The sequence below is a fragment of the Corvus kubaryi genome, unplaced genomic scaffold (genome assembly GCF_017639235.1).
Source record: "Corvus kubaryi isolate FWS band 111438036 unplaced genomic scaffold, C.kubaryi_AGA036_p1.0 split3-73, whole genome shotgun sequence".
NCBI lineage: Eukaryota > Metazoa > Chordata > Aves > Passeriformes > Corvidae > Corvus > Corvus kubaryi.
The window spans coordinates 29,252,847-29,280,787 of record NW_024582091.1 but is presented as its reverse complement, the minus strand read 5'-3'; the positions used below and the strand labels follow the sequence as shown (position 1 = coordinate 29,280,787).

The 27,941-nt window shown below is 37.2% G+C and overlaps 1 protein-coding gene across 2 annotated transcripts; it reads left to right on the top strand.

The window, feature by feature from the left end:
- The first annotated feature begins 36 nt into the window (after positions 1 to 36).
- On the top strand, positions 37 to 27,223 carry GOPC (golgi associated PDZ and coiled-coil motif containing). Of its 2 annotated transcripts, XM_042017356.1 has the most exons (9): positions 37 to 451; positions 13,281 to 13,445; positions 15,729 to 15,752; positions 18,976 to 19,151; positions 19,424 to 19,589; positions 20,824 to 20,919; positions 21,676 to 21,840; positions 22,519 to 22,699; positions 23,226 to 27,223. In XM_042017356.1, exons 1-9 carry the CDS (start codon positions 173 to 175, stop codon positions 23,342 to 23,344), a joined length of 1,371 nt encoding a protein of 456 aa, XP_041873290.1. In that variant the 5' UTR covers positions 37 to 172; the 3' UTR covers positions 23,345 to 27,223. The 2 variants fall into 2 exon arrangements, with proteins under 2 accessions (XP_041873290.1, XP_041873291.1); XM_042017357.1 differs by lacking the exon at positions 15,729 to 15,752 and having other exon boundaries at positions 136 to 451.
- The last annotated feature ends 718 nt before the right edge of the window (positions 27,224 to 27,941 follow it).

Below are 27,941 nucleotides of genomic sequence, written 5' to 3'. Positions count from 1 at the left end.
GGCCCCGCGGCCGCCGCGCACGCGCGTCCCCGCGCTCCCTGCGTGGCTGCCCCGGGAGCGGGGCCGGGAGCGGGGCCGGGGCCGCGTCCTGCGGGGCGGGAGCGGGGCCGGGAGCGGGAGCGGCGGGGGCAGTGCCAGTGCCAGTGCCGTGTGAGGGGCAGGGGGCGGCAGCATGTCGGCGGCGGGTGGTGGTCCCTGCGGTCCGGGCGCGGCCGGCCCAGCCTCGGCGGCGGCGGCGGGCGGTGGCGTGTCCATGTTCCGCTGGCTGGAGGTGCTGGAGAAGGAGTTCGACAAGGCGTTCGTGGACGTGGACCTGCTGCTGGGCGAGATCGACCCCGACCAGGCCGACATCACATACGAGGGGCGGCAGAAGATGACGAGCCTGAGCTCGTGCTTCGCCCAGCTCTGCCACAAGGCTCAGACCGTGTCCCAGATCAACCACAAGCTGGAGGTGAGGGGTGGCACCGGGCGCGGCCGGGCCGGGAGCGCATCCCCGGACGTGCCAGGGTGGCGGCGGCGTGGACCGTGCCCTGCCCCGGGGGCAGCGAGAGCTCCTCCGGGTTTCTTCCTGCTCGTTTCCGGCTCCGAAGCAGCTGAGGAGGGTTCACCAGGCCTCATGTTTTAGGATTCGGGCTTGACCGCGGCCATCCTCCCTCTGGGTTTGGTAATTCCAGCTCTGGCATGGAGCGGTGCGTGCCAGAGGAGTTCTCTGTGATGTTGAAAGCAGGAGCCTTGGCCAATAGATGCTGCTGACTGGTTTTCTCTTTGCAATGAGTCAGGACGAGAGGACACAGTCTTAAGCTGGGCTGAGGGAGGTTTAGGTTGGACATTAGGAAGAAGTTCTTCACAGAAAGGCTGCTTAGACATTGAAATGTGCTGTGCAGAGTGGTGGTGGAGTCACCGTCCCTGGAGCTGTTTAAGGAAAGACTGGATGTGGCACCGAGTGCCCTAGTGTGGTTGCCATGGTTCCTGTGTTCGGTCACAGGTTGGACTTCATGATCCCAAGAGTTCTTTTCCAGCCTAATTGATTCCGAGATTCTGTGAATTTGGAAAACCTTTTAAAAGAAGGGACAAAGACAAGATCGAGGTGCTTAAAGCTTAGAGTCAGTAGTCAAAATGAGGACATTGTTCCTCCTTACAAGTAAAAGAAACAGAAAAGTGGATTGAGGATGGACTTTGACAGGTCCTGTTGTTCCTTCACACTTCAAAGCAGATCAAATAGCTCTCTGGCAAGCTTAGTGACTGAAAATAATAGCAGAGGTCGCGCATTCTGTGAGGAGAATAATAACTGGCCTTCCTGTTGGAAAGTTTTCTTCATGACTGATACAGAGTTTCAGTCAGGGTGGGAAGCAAACGTGGCTCTGGCTTCTGTCCTCCTTCTGATGCTGCATAGAGGCAGGGCTGCAGGTCCTTTGGCCTGTGAAAGAATTGGAGAGCTCTGGAAAGAGATTCCAGAGAACTTCGTGGTCATTTTATATTTGTCCAAGCTGAGCATCTTTGGTTTAGTAGGTGTTTTTTGTGGTGTCCTGTACAGGTGTGCATGTGAGCTGCCCTCTTGTCTTTCAGTTACTATTAGAAGGCTTTTGATGTTTCTTCCTCAGTTACCTTTCCCTGGGCTAAAGCCCTCCAGTTTCTTCAGTAGCTCTTGTAGACCATACTTTTTAGACTTTTATTGCTTGTTCTTTTAACTTGTAAGTATATAGGAGTAAGAGGGGAAATTCTGAGACACCGTGAAAATATGGGCTTTGTAAGTGCTTCAATAGACAGAATTCCCTTCTTTCAGTCCTTTTTGTTACACTCATTATAATAAAAGAATTTTAGAGTCTTCAAGCAGTAACCTGCTCTTCTGAAGGTGTGTCTTTCAGTAGGAAGTAAAGTAAGTAGATTGTCTTTGGTTTTAATCAGGTTTCTTCCTGGTATGAAGACATTGTTATGCAAAAGAACCCGTGGAATGTAACAGAGGAGCAGGATTTTTCAGAGTAGAACAAAGATCTCATTAAACTAGGAGGTTTTTTCATCCCAGTCTTTATTTCACTGGAATGCTTACTGTAGTGATGTTCCTCTATGTGTTTATGTTGATATGCTGTCTTACATGTTTCAGTACTGGGAAGATATATATATATATATATATAGATATAGATATATATATATATACACACATATACACACACATACAGTACCAACCTATACAGTAGGCTTCATGAAGTATAAGTATAGTAAAATGAGATTTATGAGTTTATGGTAGATAACTAGAATTTATTTTATGGTGGGTTGTTGTGTACAGACATGTAAAACAGCTGAGTTTTCAGGTTATTTTAAGAGAATGGATTTCTTTGAAAGGTTGTTTCAAGCTTAAATATTTTGAAAGGAAATGATGTAACTCAGATCCTGAAAGGTTTTTTGTGTCTAATTAAAATCTTCAGGAACGCTTGAAGAACTGAAGATCTGTGCCTAAATCTCTTACGAGTTGAAAAGCAAAGGAGCACAGTTAGCAGTTGTTAATAATTAGCATAATTATTGTGTATATCTATGTGCTTGAGGTAATTGCTTGATAAAAATGATACTGATAATCTAGAGTGAGTGCTTTGGAATTGAATAAAAAGTCTTTGTAAAGTATTTTTATTACTGTGAGTAGTATTAGGCCTCATGCATATAAAGGAGTTTTTATCTTTTAAATAGACCTTTAGAAGACTTTAGTGTTGCCTTGAAGGTTGTTAATTTTAGGACCTCATGTTTATTGGAGTCATAAACTTGAAATGAAAGCTGCCATTTAAAATCTCCAAAAGATGGAGCTGCTCTGTTGGAAATGAGTGTCTTGTCTTCTTATGTGCACAGATTTCTAGTCAAAAGCCGCAGTGACCAATATGAAGACCACAATTTCATAGTTTGAAAGAAATCACTAACATCAATACTGGCATTTAGGATGTGATTGGTGGTTTTACTCCTTTTTTTGTAATGCGAGTTACTGTACTTCATGTAATTTTTAAGATTGCAATCATTTCTTAATAACTCACCATTGTAATTTTATAGTGCTTGTACATTTTAATACAAAGCTTTTGTCACATTCACAAAAATGACTTCAGTAATAGTTTACTTAGGTACACTTACTCAAGCCAATAAATTAGATCCATCTTGAGAAATACACCTTTATTTGGATTAAAATAATACTTGGGCTGAATCTAAGCTGACTAAGCTTACTCCTGCAGCTGCATTTGACTGGACTTGTCTTACCGGATAAGTGATATTATTTCATAAAACAACAAAAAGTTATGAATATCATTCTGTTGTTTGTGGATACCATTTCCTTCACCAAATTCGTTGAGTCTTATAACAAAGCAGGCAAGAATAAAGAAGTGCAGTTCACGCTTTGATTTATCTACTTTATTAGCTTCGTACACATTCTCTGATTGGCACAATTGCTTTCAAGAGGCACAGCTTGAGGTTTGGTGAATGGAAGCTCCTGCTGTAGGACTTCTCAAAAAAATTTTTGCCGTCTCGCTGTATACCTACTGCTAGAGAGAGGAATCTAGGTAAAATATTGTATGGAGGATGTTCCTGAATAGTGAAAAAAGCATTCCAGGAAAACAGTAGTTTCCAAAGAGGCAGCTATATGTTGGCAATTCTGGGCCAGGTTATTTTTAGAAGGAGCCTGAAGGTATTTCAGATGCACAGGAGATGTATGCAAATAAATTTACTTGTGCTTAAGGTCGTGAAAGTTTATGAACCTACTACTGTGCTAATAACATTTGCAGTCTTAAATTAAACTAATGATATGTTGGGGGGGGGATTTGTTTTCATAACTTTCCTGCTGGTCACAGTAGGACAGAGTTGAATTAAGTAGCTTATCAAAGAGGAGGAAATAAAGGTGTTTGGCAATACAAGCCACTGTCATTCCTGAAATCAGCCTCATTTCATTGTGAAAAAATGGAGAAGTGTGTCTTGTTAGTAGGATAGCAAGGACCTCAGTCTTTTAGAATTGGTGACAGACATTTTAAAGGAGATTTTTTGTGGTTCTCTGTTGGAAAGCCATATAAATCAGCAGATGCAGGCTGGTGGTCAGTGTGTGAGATTTTAGAAAATGTTTAACTGAGAAGCAGTTCATAGGTTTTGTTTTTCCTGTTTGACTGTCACTTGACTATGACATTGTCTAGATGTCCATTTCAAAAAATACAAGTTCTGTCTATCTGCAGTTCTGTAGAAATAAAAGAAGTAGATCAATGTGCCAGTGAAAACTGAGCTTGACTTTAACTCTGGCACTTTGACTGCCAATCTGATTCTGCAGTTTTAAGTGAACAAGCTAGAAAGGAATGTTTGGTGGAGCACACCCTGTATCTTGGCAGATGTGTTAAGCCTGTGTATATGCTAAAGCTAAGGAAAACATGTATGTCTAAGAAGGTAAATGTAGTTTTATGTCCATGATTAAGTTGGAATCAGCAGGTTTAAAGGAACATGTTTCTATAAGCTCAATTCTTCTGTAAGTAACTTGTAACCCATTCAGTTAATGCACATATAGAATGTTGTGGGTAATATGAAGATGTAATTATGAAAAAACTGTACTGCAGACTGGAAAAGCTAAATTTAGGTGGCTTTATGTGTGTGACTTTCCATAAGCATGCGAGTCCATCTTACAGAACACACTGCAGAGATACAGTCCTGCTCTGTTGTTTGGCAGTACTTTAATCAAGGTAGGGACCATACACCTTCTTAGGAAGGTCTGTTTGGATTTTTTTGCCTTCTCTCTTTTATTTTGTAGTGAGAAATGCTCTTGTTGAAGACCAAGATACTTTTTTTCCCTGTGTGAGGTATGTCTATACATACATATAGAATAGCTGCAATAACTTACTTTTTTCAAATGTCATTATAATAAAATGTTATTTTATTAATTGGACTTTTAATACTTTTTCTCTTTTGGAATAGAAATCTGTTGGTACTAGATAGAGTGTGTTTTTTTGAAAAATCAGGTGAGTGAGATTTGGTCCAGCTAATTTGATATCCTAAAATGTGAGCATTTTTTGCATATTCAGGAAATGCAGATTTACATGCATTTTCCAATCAGCTTATATACTAAATTATCATTAGTTTAATACATATAACTTCTATCAGAATAATTATCCCTTTTAAACTGTGATTATGCCTCTACTTAATTAATATTTTCCTGTATCAGAAGCCTATATACGTCTATGCAAATTTAACTGTCCTATTTAATTTTCATATTTTTGTATGGGATAAAGTGTTTTCCTTTCCTGTCTCACTTGTTGGGAGTTGCCAAAGAGGAAATGAGAGAGAACCAGTATATTAGTTTGTATTTCTTAGTTTTCTTTACTGAGTTATGTTGCATAGCTAGTATGGATTTCAAAATAATGGCAATAATGAAACTATTGATATGACTTCTAAGAACAGATTTGTGTCCTCCTAATAAACAACTAGAAGCGTGAGGAACCTGACAAAAATAGTCGTTGTGAGGCAGTCAGAAATTTGCCCCTGTCAGCAAGGCAATTAAAAAAAAAGTAATTTGTTCTTCTGTAAGTAGGTGTAAACAGAATGAGAGAGTCAAGCAAAAAGTAAAACACTAACAAGAAACAGTAGCAGGTATTGTAATGACAGAGGTGAAAAAGATCAGTCACAGGCATAAAAGTGTTGGTGGATGTATCCGTTTATGTAAATGGAAACCAAATTTTTAACATGCTTTATTTAAGATGTGGTATCATTATTATGTTATCTTTTAGTTGTTGGGAGGAAAAGTGTGCAGATAATTACATGTCCAGAATGGTCTTCAGCAGAGAAGATAAAAAAGTAGAAATGTTGCTTTGCATCCTTTTAATTTGCTGACCACTCTTCTGAATGTTTTGTCAGGACTAGAATAGAGCCTGAGAAATGGAGTAACTCATTTGTCTTATGCTTATGTCCTTTGTATTCTGTGTGGGATATAATAAAAGTGGGTGAAATTATTTTACGATTCATTTTTGTCTTCGGTATCATACACTACATTTTTACCAAGACTACTTACATAGTTCCACTACTGTAGTGTTTATTTAGGGAGTCAGTAGTCATAAATTTTGTTGCTCATGCTATTATTAGCCACATGATAAAGACTGTTTTGTTAAATTTAATGTTAGCTAAAATTCGAAGTTACATATGTCCTTTTTGGGGTCACAATAATAATGAAATAAAGGCTTTTAATATAATTTAAAAATTTGTCACTGCAGTCTTTTCAAATAATTTCTTGAAACATTTTTGTCATTGACAAGTTGTAAGCATTGTGGTGAAATTGGGGGGCGTTATCATAAGAAATGTTGGTTTCCAAGTGTACTGTCTGTTCAGAAACTCATTTTGTACAGTGCTGTCACATTGTTTAGTTTTGCAAGGAGCACTGTGAGATTAATAGGGCTCTGCTCTGTTTCATGGTTTCTCATTCAAAGCAGTCCATTAAACTTAATAGGGTTGTGTGAGAAATTGCAGCAAATGCTGCTTAGTACGCTGGAAGAATCAAATAGTCAAGACTGAGGAAGGGTAGAGTGTTCTTGTCTTTTGGAGAGCTGTAGGCAAGGTGATACTGGTGAGATAATGGAGACAAACCTTTCTTCTAGCAATTAGAGAAACGTAATAATTGAGAGCTCCGGCTACTTCACATCAAGGGGCTGATGCAAAGTTAGGGGTCCCCATGAAAACTTGGCAGTATGTGGGTTGTGCAGGCCAGGCTCTGTTGTTGTTGCATATCTGGTGTCTGACTGTGTTTAGACTTCGGGCTGTAGGAGCTGCAGCTGTCACATCCTGTAAATTTGTTTTCTGTCCTGCACTTGTGTAATGTTATGGGAACACTTAAGAATAATGATTTCATTGTTTGTAAAGCGTAATTAAAGATTTTTTTTTTTTTTAACCTGTTTTGCCTTTAAGTGACGTTTCTGTCTTTAAAAAAATGCCCCCGGAATGAAATGGGAAGCAGATATGACATGCTAGTTAAGCGAATGTACAAGATATGCTAGTGTCATATCTTGATATTTATAGTGCTTTTTTGTGCATATGCCAGGACAGAAGCCGCAGAGTAATTGCAGCATTGTAGTGTGTTTCATGATCCTGGGTCTTGCAGCCTCTAAATCAGAAGGTTAATAGTCCTGATCAAGAGTGAATGTTGAAATACATAAGTGCATATATTGATGAAGTTTATGGAGTCTAGTGTAAATTACATGAGGGCATGCTGCTGAGGAAGTAAAAGCACCTCATAAACTTGATTTGTCTGTGAATTTTGGTTTCATCCAGTAGCAAGATACCTAAGGACCTGTCCTTGAAAATTAGCTATTAAATATATATATATATGTACACCAGAGGTGTTTTATTAGTAACGGAATCAATGGAGCTTGGAAATCTCATGATTTGTGGGAAATGGAAGTGTTGAGCACTTTCTCAATTCACCAAGACCTTCTGATTCAGGCACTCCCTGAATGATCTGGGAGTTTCCACATCACAGCATCCTTTCCTTTGCCTTTTCATCTCTACAATTTTTGGTTAGTTGGCTGGACACGAGACAGCAGCTCAGTCTCTAGCTCAGAACTGCACGTGTGCTGCCTGTACACTGGGCTGTCGTCTTCTGCCTCTGGGTGGATTAAACAAATTAGCTAAAGATCTGGCTCTTCCCACTTTCCCTTCTGAAAGAGCTCTAATCTGTCGCTCTTTCTTACTAGCAGCTGTTTAGGGTAAAAGTTGTATGTTGTAGGAACTTTAATCATACACACTTTTACTCCTTTTGTTTGAATCTTGAAAATTAATTCAGTTCAAATCAACAGGGGAGGAAGGCAAAATAGGGAGAAATGTAGTCATACAGATAAATGATGGCACTAGAAAGTCTTGTTTAGGTAACTGGGAAATTCCGAAATGAACTCCTAGCTGCTGGCATTCAGAGATTATATGGTGGGGAAAAAATCTTTTACTTTAGAAAAACAGTTTTCAGACCTTTATGAGTTTAGAAGGCTTGGCATGAGAATGAATCAGGTGTACTCTAAAGGCCTGAAATTAAATGAAAACTAAAGGCATTTGATGAGTGCTTGGTTTATGACTTTTAGTCACTTGTGGCTGGTAATGGATACTTTTGTATGTATCTAGCTTCCCTTTGCTGAAAAATCTGTGAGTTTTCTACTATGTTTGAATTATGCTTAGACTCTCTTTGAGCTAGGTATTCATATACCAAGACGTGCATTCATTACACTTTGAGGGAATTCAGGTCTTCCTCTCATTTTTATTTGGTGTGGTGAATAGTGGCACTGTCTTGCCCTAGTATGCAAACCTATGGCCCAGCTTTCCAATTCAGCCTGGCTCCACTTTGAATGCTCACAACTGGACAATGTGTAAGTCATAGACATCTTTTACACCGATTTGCTCAAATGAAACTCTAATCTATATTGCAGAAATTGCTGCAATGATAGCTCAGAAAATGACAAAGCTTTTCCCAAAGCTAAACCCATTGTCATTACTTTATGTAGCTCCACCATCTCTCAGTGTGGCCCTCACCCCCCTGCAACTGCTTTCCCTGTCAGTAGTGAGAGGTTGATTCCTGTCACCGTGGTATGTAAGTCACCATCATCCCACATGCTGAAGTTTTCTCAGTTTCTGTGTGTTCCCCCTGATGCTTTAGATCTTCAGAGGTTGTAATATTGCCATCTTCTAATGCCTCATTCAAGCAGTGATGCTTATGAGCAAACTTGTGGTTTTAGCATGGCATCTGTCTGCTTCCTGTTGTGCACTTCTATACAGATACCTCTGTATTTGTACTTCTCTGTTACGTTTATTCATCCTTTCCTTGATGTATTTATGTTGTGAGTTATTCAGGGCAAGGTCCGCATTCTTTTTCTTCACAATATATGAACTTAGTATAAGATCTTTGAGTATGTCTGAGATCTAATAGAAATAAGTTATTTTTGGTTATTTATTCTAACTATTCTATTAGAATAACTAATGGTCACTTTTCTATGAAAAATGTACAGATGAGAGTTCAGACCATCATATGAAAAATATTATATAAATTAATTGGAAGAGGCTTAAATGATGTCATTTTGTTCTGAGACTCCTGATGAAAAACACTACTTAAGACTTTAAGTACTCCATGACTAAAAATGCAATTAACCCCAGCATTTAAGATAGCATTTATTATATTGCCAATTTAAAATACATATTCAGTATAAGACAATTCGTAACAAGCTCAATTTTTTGATAATTCATAACTACTGGAACAGGAAATAGGGACTGTTGATTAAAAATAGGACATTGTCTGGACTCTTTTGCCTAGAGGGGTTTTTTTGTATTTTTTTTTTTTTTTAATTTTTGAATTTTCCATGGAAGAAATATTAACTGCTTAATGCCATTATTTCTTTTCTTTTATCTCCTATGGGAATAAAAAGAGTAGTTTATAAATTCTTGAGTTATTTCAGTTGAAATTGGTGTTTAATTTTCATAGCTGTAAGACCTCTGAGAAAAAAAAAAATACCTTGGTAAATGGCAAAATATGCCCCAAAATTGACCAAATATTTAGTAAGCCTTTCAAAACTATTTTTCTCGTATCGTCTCTGTGTTAGATTGTTTGGAAGATAAATGCTGGGCTTTGCTATTTGATGAATTTGACCAAGAACTCCAGTTTACTTGAATTGTAGACTTTTATTTAGAAGTTAGAAGTAGCCTGTGTTGATAATCTGAAGCAGTAGCTTCATGTCCTGCCTGCTTGATTCAGGTAGGTCTAGGTGTAGATTTTCATGATTAAATCCTACTTCTGTGACCACAGTTCAGTTGTGCTGTTTGCTGTGCATTGGCTGGGGCAGGGACATGAATGAGGGAGCAGAGAGAAACTGAGGTGTAACCTTGCAGTGTGGTGCTTGCTAATGAGCGGTAATTGCTGATCTGCACAGTTGTATTCTGCCCAGAAGAGTTCCTTTTTCAGCCCAATCAGCAAGTTACAGTTAAAAGGATGTTACAAAATTAAACACACTACCTTCTCTTCAGCCTCTGCCCCTTACTGTTCCCCGGTGAAAGTTTCTGTTCTCTATTTGGTGTTTGGTGGCTCTTCCTGAGCTCACCTTACCATGAAGCTCAGTGGTCTCCTGTGAGTGGATGTTTGTAACTTCTGCCCCCAGCTGACTTCTCTGCAAGTTGTAGGGCAGTTGCAGGTGACGACCAAAATAAATGACATCTTTTTTTGACAGTCTTGTTGGAGAGTACCTCCAAATTGAAGGATTACTACAGTTGCTTCTGTAGCACTGGTTGATCCTTGTGTTTATCCTGTTATGTTTATACAAATTGAAATACTATATTATCTGGTACCATCTCTTTCTGTAGAACACTTGCCTAATGCAGTGAATGGTGCTCTGGGGAGGAATGGCCTTACTGACAGTGCTTGTTTGTGCTCATCATTTCCTCTGCTGTCTCTGCCCTGTCCCTGGTTTTTACTGAGTAGCTTCCAAAATTGAAGGTAGAGATGTTGAATTTCCAACAGTCCTTCCATATGTTTCCTTTATAACAAATTGGGGGAATTTGGATAAAAAACCAGTGCTAGTAAGAGTAATATAAAGGAAAATTAGGTGAGCTGGCCAAGCTGAGAATGGCAGGACTTCTGTGAAGTAATGTAAATATTTGTCAGCCTTCATAGAAGTAGATCACAGGATTTGAAAGCAGCTTGCTGTGTTTGCATTTTGGTGTGACTCTTGTGCCTGCATCTGTTCCTGGGCATAAATTTATGACTTTTCATAATGTGTAAACAGATTAATTCCATGATATATGCTTATACCATTTCTCATTTTGCTTTTTTTATTTTGTGCTCTTTATTTATCCAGACCTTACAGTACCTGGAGGGAGGCTACAAGAAAGATGGGAGAGGGACTTTTTACAAGAGTATGTAGTGACAGAGCAAGGGGGAGTGTTTTCAAACTGAAAGAGAGTAGGTTTAGATTAGATAATAGGAAAATATGCTTTATTGTGAGGGTGGTGACTCACTGGAACAGGTTGTCCAGAGTGCCTCATTCCTGGAAGTGTTTAAGGCCAGGTTGGATGGAACTCCAAGCAACCTGGTCTAGTGCAAGGTGTCCCTGTCCATGGCAGGGGGGTTGGAACCAGGTCTTTTTAAGGTCCCTTTTAACCCAGGACATTCTGTGATTCAATGATTCTATGACTAAAGCAGCAGGATATGAATTTAAATGGTAGGTTACATGCAGAGTACTGTTTTTAATTTTTATTGCGCGTTTGACAGTTTTTTTGTGATACTTTTGGGGCATCATTCACCCTGCAAAGCTGGTGGCCATCATTCTTGCTGCTTTGTAATTTGCAATGGGAAATAAATTTGTTTTTTCTTCCCACCAGAACTCCCAACTGCCCTTCTTTACTAGATGAGGCTGGACAATATTAAATTGGTCTATTTTAACTGTTCTGCCACTTTGCCATTCTACAGGTCTTTTGAATTAGAGTGGATGAGAGAGTATGTGTGTATATAAAAAAGCAATAAAAGTCAGTATGTTAGCTGTTAGAAAGGAGCAAGACAGATCTTATTTTTTAAAAAGTAGATCTAATAATACACAGTATGTAATAATAACAAAATATTGTTACACATTATGTGAAATTGTGACTGGGTCAAACTGTGCCTTCTTTATTAAGGTCTCTGTTATCTGCTCTGTACTATGTCATCAGCTTTTGTGCTGGTGATATTTTCATTTGCTGTGTTAGTTCAGGTGTGTGTCTGCTTTTGTTAGAGGGTAGGTAAACCACAGCAGAGAGATTTTAACTATGGCTGGTCACTGGGGACAACAATGCAGCTTTGTAAGTAGCTCATTTCTCTGAAATTATTTGACTCTGTAGTATTTTAAATATCATCTTACTCTGTAAAAGGCAATTTCTGCTTTAGAGTTCTTCAAGGGTTTACAAATTTTTCAAGTTTTTTTGCAGTTCTGGCAGTTGGAAGGTGAAAATGCATGCAGCTCTGTTTCTTTGGCAAAAAGTAATTGCTGGCCTGATCTGTTCAGGCTCCATGTCAAGGGACAGGGGGAGGTAGTTCTGCTCTGTTCAGTCCCAGAGATATGGACTAAAGGGCATAGCCAAGAGCCTGGAAGGGAGGTTGTTCTTCTTGGCAGCCACATGCTGCCGGTTGGCTTGATCCATCTCATCAGTTGCACACTCTGGGTGCTCTGAATCACCTCTGGTAGTGCTTGCTTATCTCTGAATTACTTGAACCTTGAGGAGGCCGTCCATCTAAGTTATGTACCTGAAGCTAGACCCAGTAAATACTCCCCACTGACAGTCAAACCCTTCCGGCTTGTTTTTCATTAACAGATACAGACATTTTATAGCAAGTTGCCTTGCAACTTGAGATTCACTGTTAATTTGAATGTTAGTGTAATGTTGTTAAAATACCTAAAATACCCCGCTTTAATATGAGAGGGCTTTTTTAAAGAATTAGTCACTTCTTCATTTTGGTCTTTACTTCCAAATCTTTTGGATGCAAAAATATACTGTGGGAATTTACCTAAAAATCCCCCGTCATCATATTCTGTTTGGTTTGTTTTTTTTTTTTTTTTGGCAAATAGTAGCCTTAAAGCTTATCTAAATGTAGCTTATCCTATAAAATGCTACTTGAACTTAAGGATAACAAGTAACTTGGTAAACATGTTAGTATTTGTTCTTTCATTCCAGGTATAAACCCTACATGAAAATTGTTTTTAAAATGTTTCAAAACCACTTTTTCAAGAGTTAATATTTATTTACAGTTTTTTACATACGCATTTTAGGGGCATTAGTGGCTTCTGGTTTACCCAACTAATTTGCTATTTCAGTTAAACTGTGGATAATAGCTGTAAATAGGATTATTTGACTTCAGCATTGGGTAAATAATTGTCATTTTGCTTTGAGCAATTTTTTTTCAGTAAGATTTAATAATTCTACAATTTAAAATTGTGTTTAAATTGGTAAGAGTGTAAATCCTACATAGGTTTAATGTCATTGCCTTGTTTTGGAGTGGACATCAGCATCACACGCGGTTGTCTGTGTGAGGGAAAGCTCATCTGTTGCTGCTTTTGGCAATGTGGTTGTTTGCTGTCTGTTCTGTGGGTGCATGAATTTTGGCAGCTGGGGAGAAAACCCTGCAAATGATCCAGAGTTAAAGCTGGGCTACAGAGGAATGTGTGACAGCAGGTACTCTGAACCTGTATTCCACCATGTACAGCATCCATGTACCAGCAAATGCAGTTATGTGTCACAGTTCTGGTGACCCCATTTAATCTTTGCTCTCATTACTATGATGGATTATATCTTCACAGGCACAGTTGGTTGATCTGAAGTCTGAACTGACAGAAACACAGGCAGAGAAAGCAGTATTGGAAAAGGAAGTGCACGATCAGCTTTTGCAGCTCCACGCGGTTCAGCTTCAGCTACATGCCAAGACTGGTCAGAATGTTGATTCTGGGGCTATTAAGGCAAAACTGGTGAGTATGGCAGCTTGAATGTGGGATTATATTATTCTTCTTCCTCTCCTGGCTGAAGTTCTTCCTTGGAAGGTGTAAATAAGCTGATTACAAATTATCATGTTAAAAATACTAACTTTTTTGCTTCTCAATAACATTTATAGTTGGTTTTTAGCAACCATTAAAAATAACATAAATAATATCAGACTAAAGAATAAGGATTTAAGAAGTTATTTTTAAAGAAACCATTTTTAGTTGTTTCTCAAAGTAAAAGAAGAAAATATTTTTGTGATTTATAAAGCTTTTCTTAAGACTGAAGTTGCAAAAGATAATAGAAGAAGTCTGTAATAGAAGAACTCAATAAACGGCACACTTTTTTAAAACTCAAACCTTTATAAAGCCCACCAAAAGTTAACAATAATTAATCTATGCTATTAATTGGCATTGACTGATAGCCAGAGCACAGACTGTCTTGTTACTAGCCACTCAACAGATTCAGGCTCTAATACTATGACTTTGTAAATTAAAAGACTAGTGTTGTATACATGTGGTTTCTAACTGTTGGCATGAATCAAAGGCTCTGATTTTCTAAAATTGCTTTGCAGTTTGGTTGCAAATACCTACTCCCAACATGTGTGGAACATTTGTCTATTCTGCTAATTTGTCCTGTTAATTAATGTGCAATAAGACACAGTAGTAGACTGTAAGTCTTAAAGGATGTCTAGGCTAATCACGGAACAACAGGAGTAACCCAAATATTTTTGTGTTTCAGATTCAAAAGCTGTAATTGATTAGAGCTGTCTTTCTAGGGCTGCATGGCTGTATATTCAGTATAAGAGCAACATTTTCTGGATTGTCCACACATAATTTATTCTGTTCTGAATTATAACTACAGTATGGTGAAGTTTATTTAGAGCTCTAAATAATTCTCGTGATGCTTTTAAATAAGCATTAGTTAAATAACTCCAAAATTTTGTAAGTGTTAAACTGCAGGTTTACATGTAGCAAACTTTTTAAGTTAACACATCACTGTGAGTGATTCTGGTCCCCAAATTTTGTTAGTTAGGTTTAACTTCTGGCTAACACAGAGACTAATACTTTAAAGCTTTTTGTTTCTTCTTACCTTGTTATAAATGATTTCTAAAGATCTATTAAATTTCCATGCTACTGACAGCAGTCTTCCCACAGGTGACAATAAATACATTCTACATACATTGGTTCAGGTTTTATCTGTGTTGAAATTGAACTTTATTAACAGCTTAGACTGATATTCCCTGCTCAATTTCCTTTAGTTTTTCCTTTTTATAAATATGAGGACTAGCGATTTGAGTTTGTTTTACTTTGTTTTTAGGGAATTCAAAGCTTTAATGGACAGAAGCTCAACTTTCAACTCTTGTAGATAAAGAAAGCTGTGAAAGTGTGCAAAGCTAGAACAAGCAAAAGTTTTGAGGCCCCTTAAATGACCATAAAATGGGACCTCTGATGTTTGGGTAAATAAAAACTGTTGTGCTGACCTTCTGGCAGTCAGAAGGTCTCTGAGGGCAAAGAAGAACTGTGTCAACAGAATGTGCAATGGGGAAATAAAGTTCTGTGCTAGTTGACTTCCTGCTTTCTTGAGGGACAGACACTCTTGTATGTAGACTCTTTAGACTCTTAGCATAAATGTATACTCTATAATCTGTAAAATTGTATATAGTGGTGAACTAGGACATTTTAAGATATTTAGATTGCTAAGAAATTGATAATTGTGTAGTTTAGGCCAAATCCATTTTTAGGAGTGGTGAATTTTCTTAGTGCACTCATAATAACTCTTCGTGAGAGTATGAAGTTGCCTCGTTGAAATTTTTTTTTTTTTTTTGCATTTTTGCACTTGATGTCTTTTCTGATACTTCTGCCTGTTCTTTATGTCCCTCTTTTAACTCATATTATGTTGTCCTTTCTGAAAGGAAAAAATCTACTATCTGTGTAATGTTATATTATAGAATGGATTTTTCTGTGGTTCTTTCATGTATATTATATTATCTTGCTATTCTTTTTGGAGATTCTTGATATTTTAGGAGAAAGTATTGTTTTCAATACTACAGTAAGGTTAAGTTTTTAACAAGGTTTGTTAATAAATTCCACTGCAAAATAGCAAAACTGTTGCTAAATAAAATTGTAGCAGTGTGCTTGTTCTTTATGCCATCTAATGAAATACACAGTGTGCTGGTGAAGTCCTTTTGGAGTAAGTAATTTATGTTGCATTTTCTTTAAGTTCCTATTGCCTGTTTCTCTAATTATGGAACTCTTTTCTTCTGTCTTAAGTCTGTCCTTTCTGTGGATGAAATGGTAAGTATGCTGATTGCTATTTTTTTTATGTTTAAGCAGTACTTTTGTTTTGTGCAACAACTTATATATATGTTGGCCTCAGAAACTGGCAAAACAGATCTGGCTTGTTCCTTCTTCCCAACAGTTGGCAAGATGCTGTGTAAAGAATTTCCTTCCTTTGCATTTTGATTTTTCTTTTCTAGATGTGGTGCCCTCTTTCCTAAATCTGTATGTGTTCTATTTATTATTGCTACAGCTAGTTTGGGGTGATATCTGGCAACCTGACATTCTGAAAGATTGTTCTGGCAGTATCTCAAAAAATGTTCAGGTGTTATACAATTTTGAAAGCATAAACACTGTACACATCTATGAGTGTAATATGAAGTATTCTGCATGTTGTATTTTTTAAAAATGCTTCACTTTTTCCTTTATTTCCCTTTTCTTATTTTTTCATGGGCATGATTTAACTGGCTGGTGTAACAGCCAAAAGCATATGAACACAATAATACGTAGATACAAAGAAAAAACAAAGCAAACTTGACTTTTATCTTTTCACAGTGATAGACTTGAAAGGTTTCTAAACAGCTTTTCTACTTCTATTATGTTATATGCTTCATTATTGTTACTCAGTATTTGGCTTTTTGAAGCCACAGGATAGCTGGTAACTAAGCTTTAGTCTTCAACCTTCCTGTGTTTGTTTTTTTTTTAATATTACCAACAGAAAATACGTTTTCTGTTTTCAGAACCTATGCCATACTATGAACACTGGAGAGAATGAAACTTCTATAACTTAAGTTCCTTGATTTCTTTAAACATTTTTGAGACTTTTGTCAAGTCTTTTGACAGTCACCCAAAATAGTACATGCTCTTTCAGTACATCTTCAGAGATTCTGTATTGAAAACCTTTTAATTTTTTTTTTTAATTCATGTGGTGATCAGTTGGAGACAGTCCATAGAAGATCAGCTTCTGGGTGTAATTTTCCACCTCAGTCACAGAACAGCAATCATAATAATGGAGAAAAAAGGAAGAAAAAACTTCTATGGGACTGCATTTGTCTTGTATTTTAGGTGTAACATTTAAAATGCATGACTAAAAGTGGTTTTATTAGAAATGTAGCATTTGGCTTCCTTTTTAATTTAAATGGCAAACCAAATTCAGAGAAAATCAGTGGAAAATCTGAGTCTGGAGGGCGTTTAAGATGGCTGCTTTGTACAAATACTGTAAAATGTGCTGCATGAAATTTGCTGGTGTAATCAAGAACCTTTGATCACTTCAGCAATTCACTTGTCTGAGGGAGGTTGGAATATGTCTGTCTTAAATTCTAGTCTTTGTCTTTTTATATTTGTCAAATAAAAGATGTTCGAAAAGTGAACAGACAGGGAGCCTGTACTGTTTAGAGCACATTAATGCATTAGTGACAATAGGAATAGAGCTAACAGGATCAGTGTATCTCTATATGGGCTTTGCAGCTACTGTAAAACAGGTGTTATGTCTGAGCTGTGACCCTTCCTACTCCTCAAGCATGGTGGCACTCTTGAATTCTTGTAATTAAAATAGCCCAAGACCAAAATAATAATAGAAAGAATTGGTATAATCTTAGAAACTCCTATTCTTGAAATGTAGATTGGTCAAAATTCTTGGCTTTAGTAGTGTTCCTGCAGTTCAGAAAGGGATTTGCTGCCATTCTCACAAGAGAGCCCCAACTCAAAGGCCAGAGACCAGAACTGGCTCTGTGTGACGTGTGTTCTAACACGCGTATGGGCCAGACTTGATCTGAAGGTGGGTCATCATGGGAAGGGCAGGAAGTGAAGTGCCAGGGATTTCAAGTAATCTTTGAGCTGCTCCTCCTGAGCACTGTGCTGGGCAATTCTTGACCAACATGTACATCGGTGTGTACTCTATTCTTCTAACTGATAGAAGTATTTAACAGATGAGGGAGATAGTAGAGTCTGTCAAATTCAGAGCTGACTTTCTGGCAAAGTCAATAAATACTTCCATATATCTATTGTGAAAATAACTCCATTTGGAAGGACCAGCCTTGTTTAATTTCTCAAATGTGGCAATATTGACCATATTAATGGTTTTATATCCAGGCTTGGAATAGTGACTAGCATATTCACAATTCGATAACAGATTTGTCTTGCCAGTTCTGTAAAATTTCCTATCTGTCCTGTTGCTTCTCTGGTAGCACTTCCTTTGTTTGTTTAACAATGTAATTGGTACAGGTACAGAGAAAGGGTTTTTTTGGGTACTCCAGATAGCTTCAAAAATGCATTATGGTGAACTTAGGTTTTTTTGCTGTTTCAGTTGACAGCCATTTTTGAAAGGAAACAGTATTAGACCATGTGTCTACTATTTTCCTGGTTTGTGGTGGGAGTTTTCCCCCACTTTGTAAAAGGGATGCAGAGCAAGATATAAAAGATACAAGTAATCAAGCATGCTCTCCTTAAAGTAGATTTTGTAGATTAGCAATCTAATTCCTTTTGCACCAGTACTGTGGGTATTAGAACAGGTAATGACTATGCAGTTTCTGTACATTTGGGATGGAGCAATGTGGGACTAATTTAGAGTTCCATAATTCCATTTTCAGAGGGTAAGGCACAGGGAGATAGCTTGCCTAAAGTGTGGTTTTAGTGTGGGTTTTGTTTTTGTTTTGGTTGGTTGGTTGGTTGATTATTTTTTAACAGAGCTATTTTGCACTAATTTTCTTTTAGGTTTGTCAGGGTGGGCATCTTCATGTGTAGAATCCCTGGCTTTATTTATATGGTCTTCAGAATCTGGAAATGTCTCTGGCTGGACATTTCTTGGTTGTTTGCATGAAAATAATTGTCATTTTAAGGACATACGGACTTATGTTTCCATGTCATCATCATCATAATAGTTAAAGAATTTGGTTAAATTGAAATATTTAGTGTCTTCATAGTTCCTCTTCTGTTTTAAAAATAGTATTGTTTAACTTTGAATCTCCCATTTGCAAGACAAGAAAATGTACGGATGATATTCAGGCTACTTAAATTTTGCCACCTTTGCATAGGATAGTATGCAAACCACTAGCTGTAGTGCCAGAGTCCCTGCTTTCTTTTTTATTTCTTTCCTTGCATGCATGTCTTGTACACAGGAGGATAATTTCAGATTGTGTATGCAGAAACAGTAAGTGCTCTTTCATTACTAACTCGGATAAAAGCTTTTTAACATTTTTTTCTTGTTTGGTTTTGTTTTGTTTTGTTTTTTGTCATTATAAAGGAGAGAGAACTTGAAGCTAACAAGAAGGAAAAAGTGAAAGAAGCTCAACTGGAAGCTGAGGTGAAGTTGCTGAGGAAGGAGAATGAAGCCCTCCGTAGACACATAGCTGTGCTTCAGGCTGAGGTTTATGGAGCAAGATTGGCAGCCAAGTATTTAGATAAGGAGCTAGCTGGAAGGTATGTGAAGTCAATCCATGTCCCTTAGCATGAGATGTTTGTTGTTGTTTCCTTCCTTTGCATCCCCAGAGGCAGGTTCAAGGTTAAGACTAAGTAGGAAAAGTCTCATGTTTCCAGTTAATTAACAAAAGGAAGAAGTAAAAATCCCTGGGGTTCTTGCACTGATTGCTGCATGACCATGTGCGGTAGCCACATGAAGTGTATGAGTCTTAGAGTGCATTGCTCTTTCAGTTGCCATACACCATTGTTTTACTCTCTTTGTCACTATGTAGGGTCCAGCAGATTCAGTTACTGGGCCGAGATATGAAAGGCCCTGCTCACGACAAGCTGTGGAATCAGCTGGAAGCAGAAATACACCTTCACCGTCACAAAACTGTTATTAGAGCTTGTCGAGGTCGGAATGACCTCAAACGACCAATGCAAGCACCACCAGGACATGTAAGTTGAAAAGATGAGCCATTCCTTCATGATTTCTAGACATGAGTTACTTCATCTTTGTGATTGTTTTCACTTCTGTACTGTGTTTTTTTCAAATGTCACTTATAAATATGTTTTTCCTCTATATGCTGAAGGACAATTCCATGCTGACTAGCAGATCCCTCTAAATGACCACAGAAGATGATACAATTCCTTTGACTTGCCTAAGAAATTGAACCTCTGATATAAATATATATGTTTATGTGTACAAATACAACTTTAACAGCAGAATTTTGTAACCTAGGCTTCAAAATGTGGATCTAGCTTATTTACAAAAACCAAGAATAAAGTTTTTAGGATTAGCTTGAATTGAAATGGTTTTTTTAATTTCTTTTTTTAAAAGGCCATATAAATTGACACTCTGTAAAATAACTATTTGTAAGTTGTTTTCTTTTCCTCCTAAAGGTACTTCTTAGAACAAAACCTTTAAACAGCATTTCACTGTGAGTGTCTTTGGTAGAACTCACCAAACTTGGCACATGTCCTGTTAATCACCCCAATGTTCAGTGCATAAACCCAAACATTTTCAGTAAAGTGCTTTGCTTTGATCTGTTCTAAATACCTTAGTTGGTCAGATGGATCTTACTTCTTATGTTGCTAATTGCATGTAAAACATTGGTGGACAAATATGTGTATTTGTGATTCTAAGGATATGCATAATGGCATCAGTGACTTAACACAAGGGAAAACAAACCTTGATTTATTTAGCCTCTCTTTTAGATTTGTGTTCAATGGCTTTTGGTGTGGTTTATTTTTATTACAATAAAAATAAACTCGAGCAAGCAACCTCTTCCTTGGGAGTGTATTACATCATCTTCTGTCATTTGGTTACTTTTAAGATGAGTTTACATCATATTACATTTCAGCAGTGATCAGCGCTTCTCATGTAGTCCCTTAATAGTTTTAATATGTGGCTGATTTTCTTCTTTTGAAGTTAAATTCTCTGTTGTGTATTAATCAGCACTGAAGCAAGTTAAATAATTATTCTCATCAGGGGTGCATAATGAGGAATCTTTTCTGATTTCATACATTTTCTGTAAAGGGGCACTGTAAGTTTGTCCTGCCTGGAGCTAGTCTGAAACTCTGTTACTCATAACACTGCCTGTATATAATTACAAAAACCCCAAATGCTGAAATGCATCAGTTTTGGTTCACACATTTATGTTTGTGCTATGTTTGTTTTTTATCAAACTAGGATCCTGATGCCTTAAAGAAGAGTCAAGGTGTTGGTCCAATCAGAAAAGTTTTGCTAGTTAAAGAAGACCATGAAGGACTAGGAATTTCAATCACAGTAAATATTTGCATTTATTTTCTATGACACAGTAGCAGCAAGTTTGTATTCCTACTTCTGTAAACTATGTGGATCAGTAAATGTGTTGTTAGAACACATGAAAAAAGCATACTGAAATCCATAACTATGGTCAGAGGGCTTCAAGACTCATTTTGATAGATTATGAAATAGATAATTGCTACTTTATGTTAAGCTTACGATTTTGACTTAAGTGTAGGGTATAGACACTTCAGCAGATTAACCAGTGGTAATTCCAGGTGTAAGTATTTAGAAGAGCAGAGACAGTCTGAGACCTGACCTCCAAAGATTATCTGTTGTGATTGTAACTTTTTTTAAGTATCTGTATTGGCAAGCTGTATAAACTTTTTACAACAAATTTGGAAAATTTTGACTATTATACTTTTATTCTAAATATGAATACTGTTTCTTACAAGTCAATATGGTGCCTGATATGCCTTTTTTAATGAGGTTTTCTACTTTTCATTAGTTTGTATATGATTTTATAGTTTTATTAGTATTCAGAATTGCCTTCTTTAACTCTAAGTACATACTTGAAATTTTCCATTCTTCTGTGGGGAGAAGAATTAAGGGAAGCAGCTCACACACATTCTTAAACATTCTTTGTTTGAAGAATGATTTCTAATTTTCTAAAATAAAAGTTGAAATAAGCACTTTAGGAACTACTATCCAAATGTCAATTTTATGTTAAAAGGCATCTCAGTTAATGAAAATTTGCTTTTTTTTTTTTTTTAATAGGGTGGGAAGGAGCATGGTGTTCCAATACTGATCTCTGAAATCCATCCTGGGCAGCCTGCTGATCGATGTGGAGGACTGCATGTTGGTGACGCTATTCTGGCAGTAAATGGAGTTAATCTAAGAGATGCCAAACATAAAGAAGCTGTAACTATTCTTTCCCAACAGGTCAGTTTGGACCTGTTATCCATAGGCACGTTTAGGTGCTCCCTGTGTTCTGCCTGTTGAATTACCTTGAATTTTAGTGTTTGCTGTTAAGTACAGTGTAACGCTAAGCTACAGTGATTCTTGAGGCTCTATCACCTTACACTTAATCCTCTTATGTTTTGCAACTTAAGGAGAAAAATGCTGGGTCAGTGGTGGTTCAGTTAAACACATGTATTGGCTAATCATTATTCAGTAATGCTGGCGGAAATAATTTTATTATATTGTCCCACAGAAATAACTATTTAGTGACATACACTTTACTCTTATGACGGAACAGCTCCAGCCAAACAATGTTTCTCAAGTGCTTTGTGGTCTAGAATCTTCTTCCTGCCTTGCTTCCCATTTTCAGACAGTTAAAAGCTGTGCTTAATTTATCAGGAAACTTCCTCTTTAGAAATCACTGTTTGGAATGTACTGGCATGTAAGAAATTCGGGCAGTTTTGGTAAAGCTTAGCTATAGAGCTGTACTACTTTAGTCAGTAAAAACTTAACTCAGATACCTATCCAAAATACTCAACACAGCTGTAAATGTGTTCACAACAGTAAAATGTAATTGTTTTAGTAACCTATCTCATCTTGGTAATCCTGCTGGGTAGCTGTGCAGCAGTAAGTAAATTTGTATTTACCACTGCATTTTAGAGAGGTGAAATCGAATTTGAAGTAGTGTACGTTGCTCCGGAAGTTGATTCGGATGATGAAAACGTAGAATATGAGGATGAGAGTGGACACCGTTACCGTTTATATCTTGATGAATTGGAAGAAGGTGCAAATTCAAGTTCTAATAGAAAAGATGCAAATGTGGATGTCAAACCCTCACAAGGTAAATCTTCTAAAATGTGTTACATGCAGTTTAATTCTGAAGTCTCAATATGCAAACCAATTTCTGGAAAATACTGTTTTTATATTCATTGTAAAATTAATCTCTGCTGTCAGTTCAATTAACCTACTAATAGACTGTCAGTTCATCTGGTTGGTCCCTCACTGGTTGGCCTGGTTTACTTAGGTACAACTGAATTAACTGAATTAACTTACGAACTTTTTTCATGGTCATCTTTTCCCAAAGGTTGAAATTCAAATTTATTCTTACCTTTTCCAACCTCTGAACTGGGAGTTATTAATTCCCCTTAACACTTCATGTTGTTGGCTACTTCAGATACATTTTTTTAAATCAGAAAAGTAAAGAAACAGTTCCCTTTGTCCCGCAATACTACGTTCTGCTAAAAACCTGTTAGCTTTAATTTTAGTAGTGATTTCAGCAAACATTCCAGTTTTTGAAACAAGGATCACTGATCTGTCCTTCCCAAGATTGCTTTTTTCCTTAAATAATTTTTCTTTTTAACTTGCAGTGTTTGATAAGAAGCCAGGTATTGATGGACATGAAAATGGAGACCTGGGGAATTCAGTTGAAGCTTCATTAGAAGACACTGCACCCAAATTAGCCCGTTCTGCTGAGTCTTTATCCTAAAAACAAACAATCAAAAAATCCACAAACCTGGACAGATCCCATCTTTGGGAACAATTGATAATCAATATTGACTGCTTAAAGTTGCATATACTAGTGTAGGTTGTAAAAGGATGATTAAATGTCAAAAGGAACTGTATTACTGTTGCCTGGAAAAAAGGCGGTTACCTCAGGGCTTCGTTGTGAGCAATTCTAAATGTGGAAAACTGTCTTTTGCGTGACACACAGAAGTTATCTAACACACAGCATGTGAAATGAATTTCTTTTAATAATAAAAGAGTAATCCCACCAAAGCTTGGGATTTCTAAAATGGATAACCTCAGTACGTTCCACTTTTAATCTCATTGATGTCCCTAAGGAAGCAGAATAATTCGTGACCAGCCCAGTTTTGACCCTTGGATGTTTTAAAGTGACAACTGATGTTCAGTTTGGTGTGAAACATGCTTTAACCCTAGACAGATGGGGGGAAGACTTGTTCCATTGCATCCATGTGTTTTGTATTTAGAATTTTTAAACTGTAATTTAAAAAAACACTTTCTTTTTAAATTTTTTTTCATTTTTAAAATTAAAAAATTACAGTTTTAAAAAAACCTGTAGTTTTAAAAAAACACCAGAGCTTTTATTTGAGCAAAGACTATCAAACCCCACATAAGCAGTGGAGTGCTTGCTAATCATGATCCTTCAGCCCATGATAATCTCATGAGTGAGGTTTTTGGATTTTTTGTTTTTATTTAAATTCACCACCATTTGTTCCATTTAAAACTTGCTCCAAAAGTAGTTAAACAGAGTAGTATGGGGTTTTAAAAGTGAAATTAGTTGAAAAATTACTCACAATTAATGTGGACCCTTTGGTATTTTTTTCTGAGCATCATCAGTTTTGTGTTTGTTTTTGAATGGATGTGGTTACTGCCAATGCAGAGTTGTTTGAGTTGGTCATCATTAGCTTGACCTTGTGAAATGATGAGTGCTTTTGATAGGTACTGAACATACTCATTTCACATTAAAATAATCCTTAAAGAAGTAGAAGTTGAGTGCACAGTACTTTACAGGAGGTTCTCAGAATCATACGGTGCCTGGCCCTGTCTGTGTTATGTTATGGCAGTCCTATTAACCTATAATTGTCTTACTGTTGAAGCAAAATGTTACTTCCTTTGTGAGAGCAGTGTATCTTCAAATAGTTTTTTATTGGTGTGCATCTAAAGGCCCCTGGCAGGGCTGCAGACGGGGGAGGTTGAGGATGGTGTCTTGAGCAGTTTCTCATGCTCCATTTGTAGCTCTCTTGGTGAAGTGCAGCACACTCTACAGACAAGCTCTTCGTTGTCATCGCACTTGTTATTTCAGCATGCAGTGCCATCTTTTCTGTTCGCTGCTCTGCAGGCTGTTGAACTGTAATGTGAAATGGTTTTGTATATTGAAAGAGGACCTAATGTGAAAAGACATCTTTGCAAGTGTTAACTGTGTAGGGTATAAATTCATAAGAAAAAACCTCAAAGGCCTTTAGAATAGCATCAATTAATCGTACGTTCTAAGTTGTGATGTAGAACACAGTTACTTTGTCTCTCCTAGGAGCACTATATATATATGTTTATAGAAAAAGCCTAAAAATGTATATACTTTATTCAAAAATTTTGCTATTTATAAATCCCTTAACTTCGCTACTTACATGATCATTTTGTGTATGTGCGTGCGTGCATGAGTTCCACTTACTCAGTGGAGTAACATTATTTGGTTCATTTTTTATACTAGTGTTTGTCATACAGCATACTGTTGAAGGTTTTTAAAATAGTCAAGGCTGTACAGTTTTCACTGAACAGAAACTAGTATTTAAAAATAAAGCTGTGTGAAGAAGAAACAGGTCCCCAGGCATGTTTCTTTTTCCGAAGCTTCAGAAACTTGAGGACACATTGGCTGTGTGTTAGCAGATGAATCCACTGCCAGAACTTTTGCATCCAGATTTGTGTTTTTCCCACAGCTACTCAAGCAGAGTGCACTCTGAAACTGTCTGTGGCCTGGAACACTCAATGTCCTCTCTGTCAGGAAGGGATAGTTGAAAGCTAGGTAGTGGTCGTCTTGTCTTTGAAAATCATCACCGTGTGAAATCTTTCTGCAGTTCTAAGAAGATAGACTTGTCCAACTAGTCTTGGAATTTTTTTAAAAGACATTCAATTTGCCTGTACAGTTTCCCTTTATTTGAGGGAAAAGTGAAAATTTTAATTTATTTGTTCTTCGTTACTTCTTGGCACACTGTGTTTTCTGTACAATGCATTTGATCAGTTTTAGCCTGAAGTGGAAGAATGTTTCTAGCATTATTTTCCTAACATTCCTCATCTGCCAGTTTCATGTGATACTGTGCTCTTTTCTTCCTCTGCTGGACCTTTTCTCTGCTCTTATTATTTTTATCTCTGTATGAGATCAACAGAAGGAACAATTGCTGAGGAAAATGACTCGGAGTAGACATATCAGGTAGCAGTAAATTATCACCAGATTTCCTTCCCAGCAGTTTTTATAATCTTTGTTTAGGAAGCCCCGGATGGGAGGATTTTGCTCAGACACTACAGTCTGTCTCCACGTACTCTGTACTTCTTACCAGCTGATTTAACGTACTGGTTTATTTGCAATCATACTGAAATGCTTAGAGATTAATATTTAAACTGAGAAAAGTTTTGCAAGTTGAGATTTCCAGATTCAATGGACAAATGTGTATTCTCCCCTTTGTCAGTAACTGGAAGACTCAGTCCTGCTGATTCCCAGAGGTTGAACGAGTTAGACTTGGAAGAATTTCTGAGGAAAGTCAGTGTTCAGACTTCATTTTTATTTTTTAAAGTGTAAAACAGTTTACTTGCAAGTGTATATATATTTTTACTTAAAAAAATAAAATAATATTCTAAAAGTAATTTTGCAATTTTTTTTTTTTTGGTATATAATTCCTTTCCTATTAAAATCTTCAGTAAGACAATTGTATTTTAAGCTAAAGGTGGGCAGTGTTTGTTGGCATCTGGGACCAATGTTAATTAAAAGCATGTAAGATAAGGAAAGTGCTTTATGGCAATAAATTTAACTGTGATCAAACGTTGTATGTAGTATTTCCTTTGTAGAAGTGTATTCTTGGCAATGAAGAGGGTTTGTGTCCGTCTAAATATATGTTAATCCACAGTTGTATCAAACAAAATTCAGATATTTATTGTATTTATCCAAACATAATTACATCATGGGTTACTCTCATTTCTGTAGTAGATAGAACATTTTGCAAAACATGCATTCACCTAGCTAAGCTGAATATAATATATTTTTATTAGCCTGTAAATAAATATACTCTTCTGCATTGCAGTGATTTCTGCACCTAATTGAGAGTTGTATTTCATTTTCTTCTGTTTTTATATGTAGAAGAGACCCAACCCTATGTGTGTCCTTTGTTAAGCATGTAGTCCACCCTGGCCAAAAAGGAAATAATACGGAGGAAACCAAACCAGTATAATGTGAAGTTTGACTCTAGTCCAGTCTTGGCCAGCAATGGTTAAGAGCAAATTACATTTTTTGAAAGACACAGTTACAGAATATGTCTCAAATTTCATTGAGATGCATTTCCTGCTGAATGTTTTTCAGTTCAAAAAAAAAAAAAATTTGCAGTGTCTGACTGTATAATAATACCATAAATATTCTGAAGCCGTTGACTAGGAAGAGCTGTAAGGACCCAGACCTGTCAAAGGGTTACGTCACTTGAGTAAAATTGGGGAAACTGCCCATTATCTCTTTTTTTTTTGGTTGGTGTTTGTTTTCCATGCATTCTGAAATACTCTTACTTTTCCACTGAAGTTACAAAACACTTGCCTTTGTAAGTTAAAACTTTTAGTCCTGATATTAAAGTCTTTTTGTTCAGATTGAGCATCTGTTTTGTGTTTTAAATTGTATTTTAGAAGAAATCATCTCTCACCTATACTTGAGTGGTTGTCTTGCCCTAAAGCATCACGTTTCTCTGAATGAGCAGAGAGCTCAAGTGAAAGGCAGTGGTGTGGTAACTGGTGGTAGTATAATTATGGTAGTGCTTAAGGATTTATTGGGAGTGTGTAAGCAGAGGGCAGTAAACTGTGAGCGTAGGAACTGTCTCAATAGACACAGCTGAGTCATGTTGGATGAAAAGATGTAGAATGTACAATTGGTGAGGGCTGGAACTGTTAACTACTTATTTTTTAGCTCTAAAATTTTTAGGAGGGTTTAGATATGGGTGACTTCAGCAGATGGAAGGAAGAGGGAAAGGAGAGAGATCTTGCTTGAGTTGTTGTAAAACAAGCAGAGGAATAGAGGCAGCTATGAATGAAGATGATAGAAAGAGGAGAAACAAAATTATTTCTTTGTGTCACCTGAGGTCGAAGAAGATAATTCAAAATTTCTTTGTGTCCCAGTGTCCTGCTGAAGGAGCTCAGAGGCTGCTCCCAGTGACTGAGGTCACTGAATAGTCCTCTGCAGTTTTGTTTCCAGAGACCCACATGCGACAGAAGAGAAACGTGTCCTGACTTACGATATGTGTAAGAAGTCTGGTTTTGCTGGTTAAACCTCAGCTCAATGGCCTGAAAAGAAAATGGCCTAACATATTTCAAGCTTG

Bases quoted from the DNA above. Each gene is read 5' to 3' on its own strand.
- GOPC (XM_042017356.1), top strand. From the start codon at position 173: ATGTCGGCGGCGGGTGGTGGTCCCTGCGGTCCGGGCGCGGCCGGCCCA. The intron at 15,753-18,975 runs GTAAGTATGCTG...GTCATTATAAAG, and splicing joins TCCTTTCTGTGGATGAAATG to GAGAGAGAACTTGAAGCTAA. The intron at 21,841-22,518 runs GTCAGTTTGGAC...ACTGCATTTTAG, and splicing joins TAACTATTCTTTCCCAACAG to AGAGGTGAAATCGAATTTGA.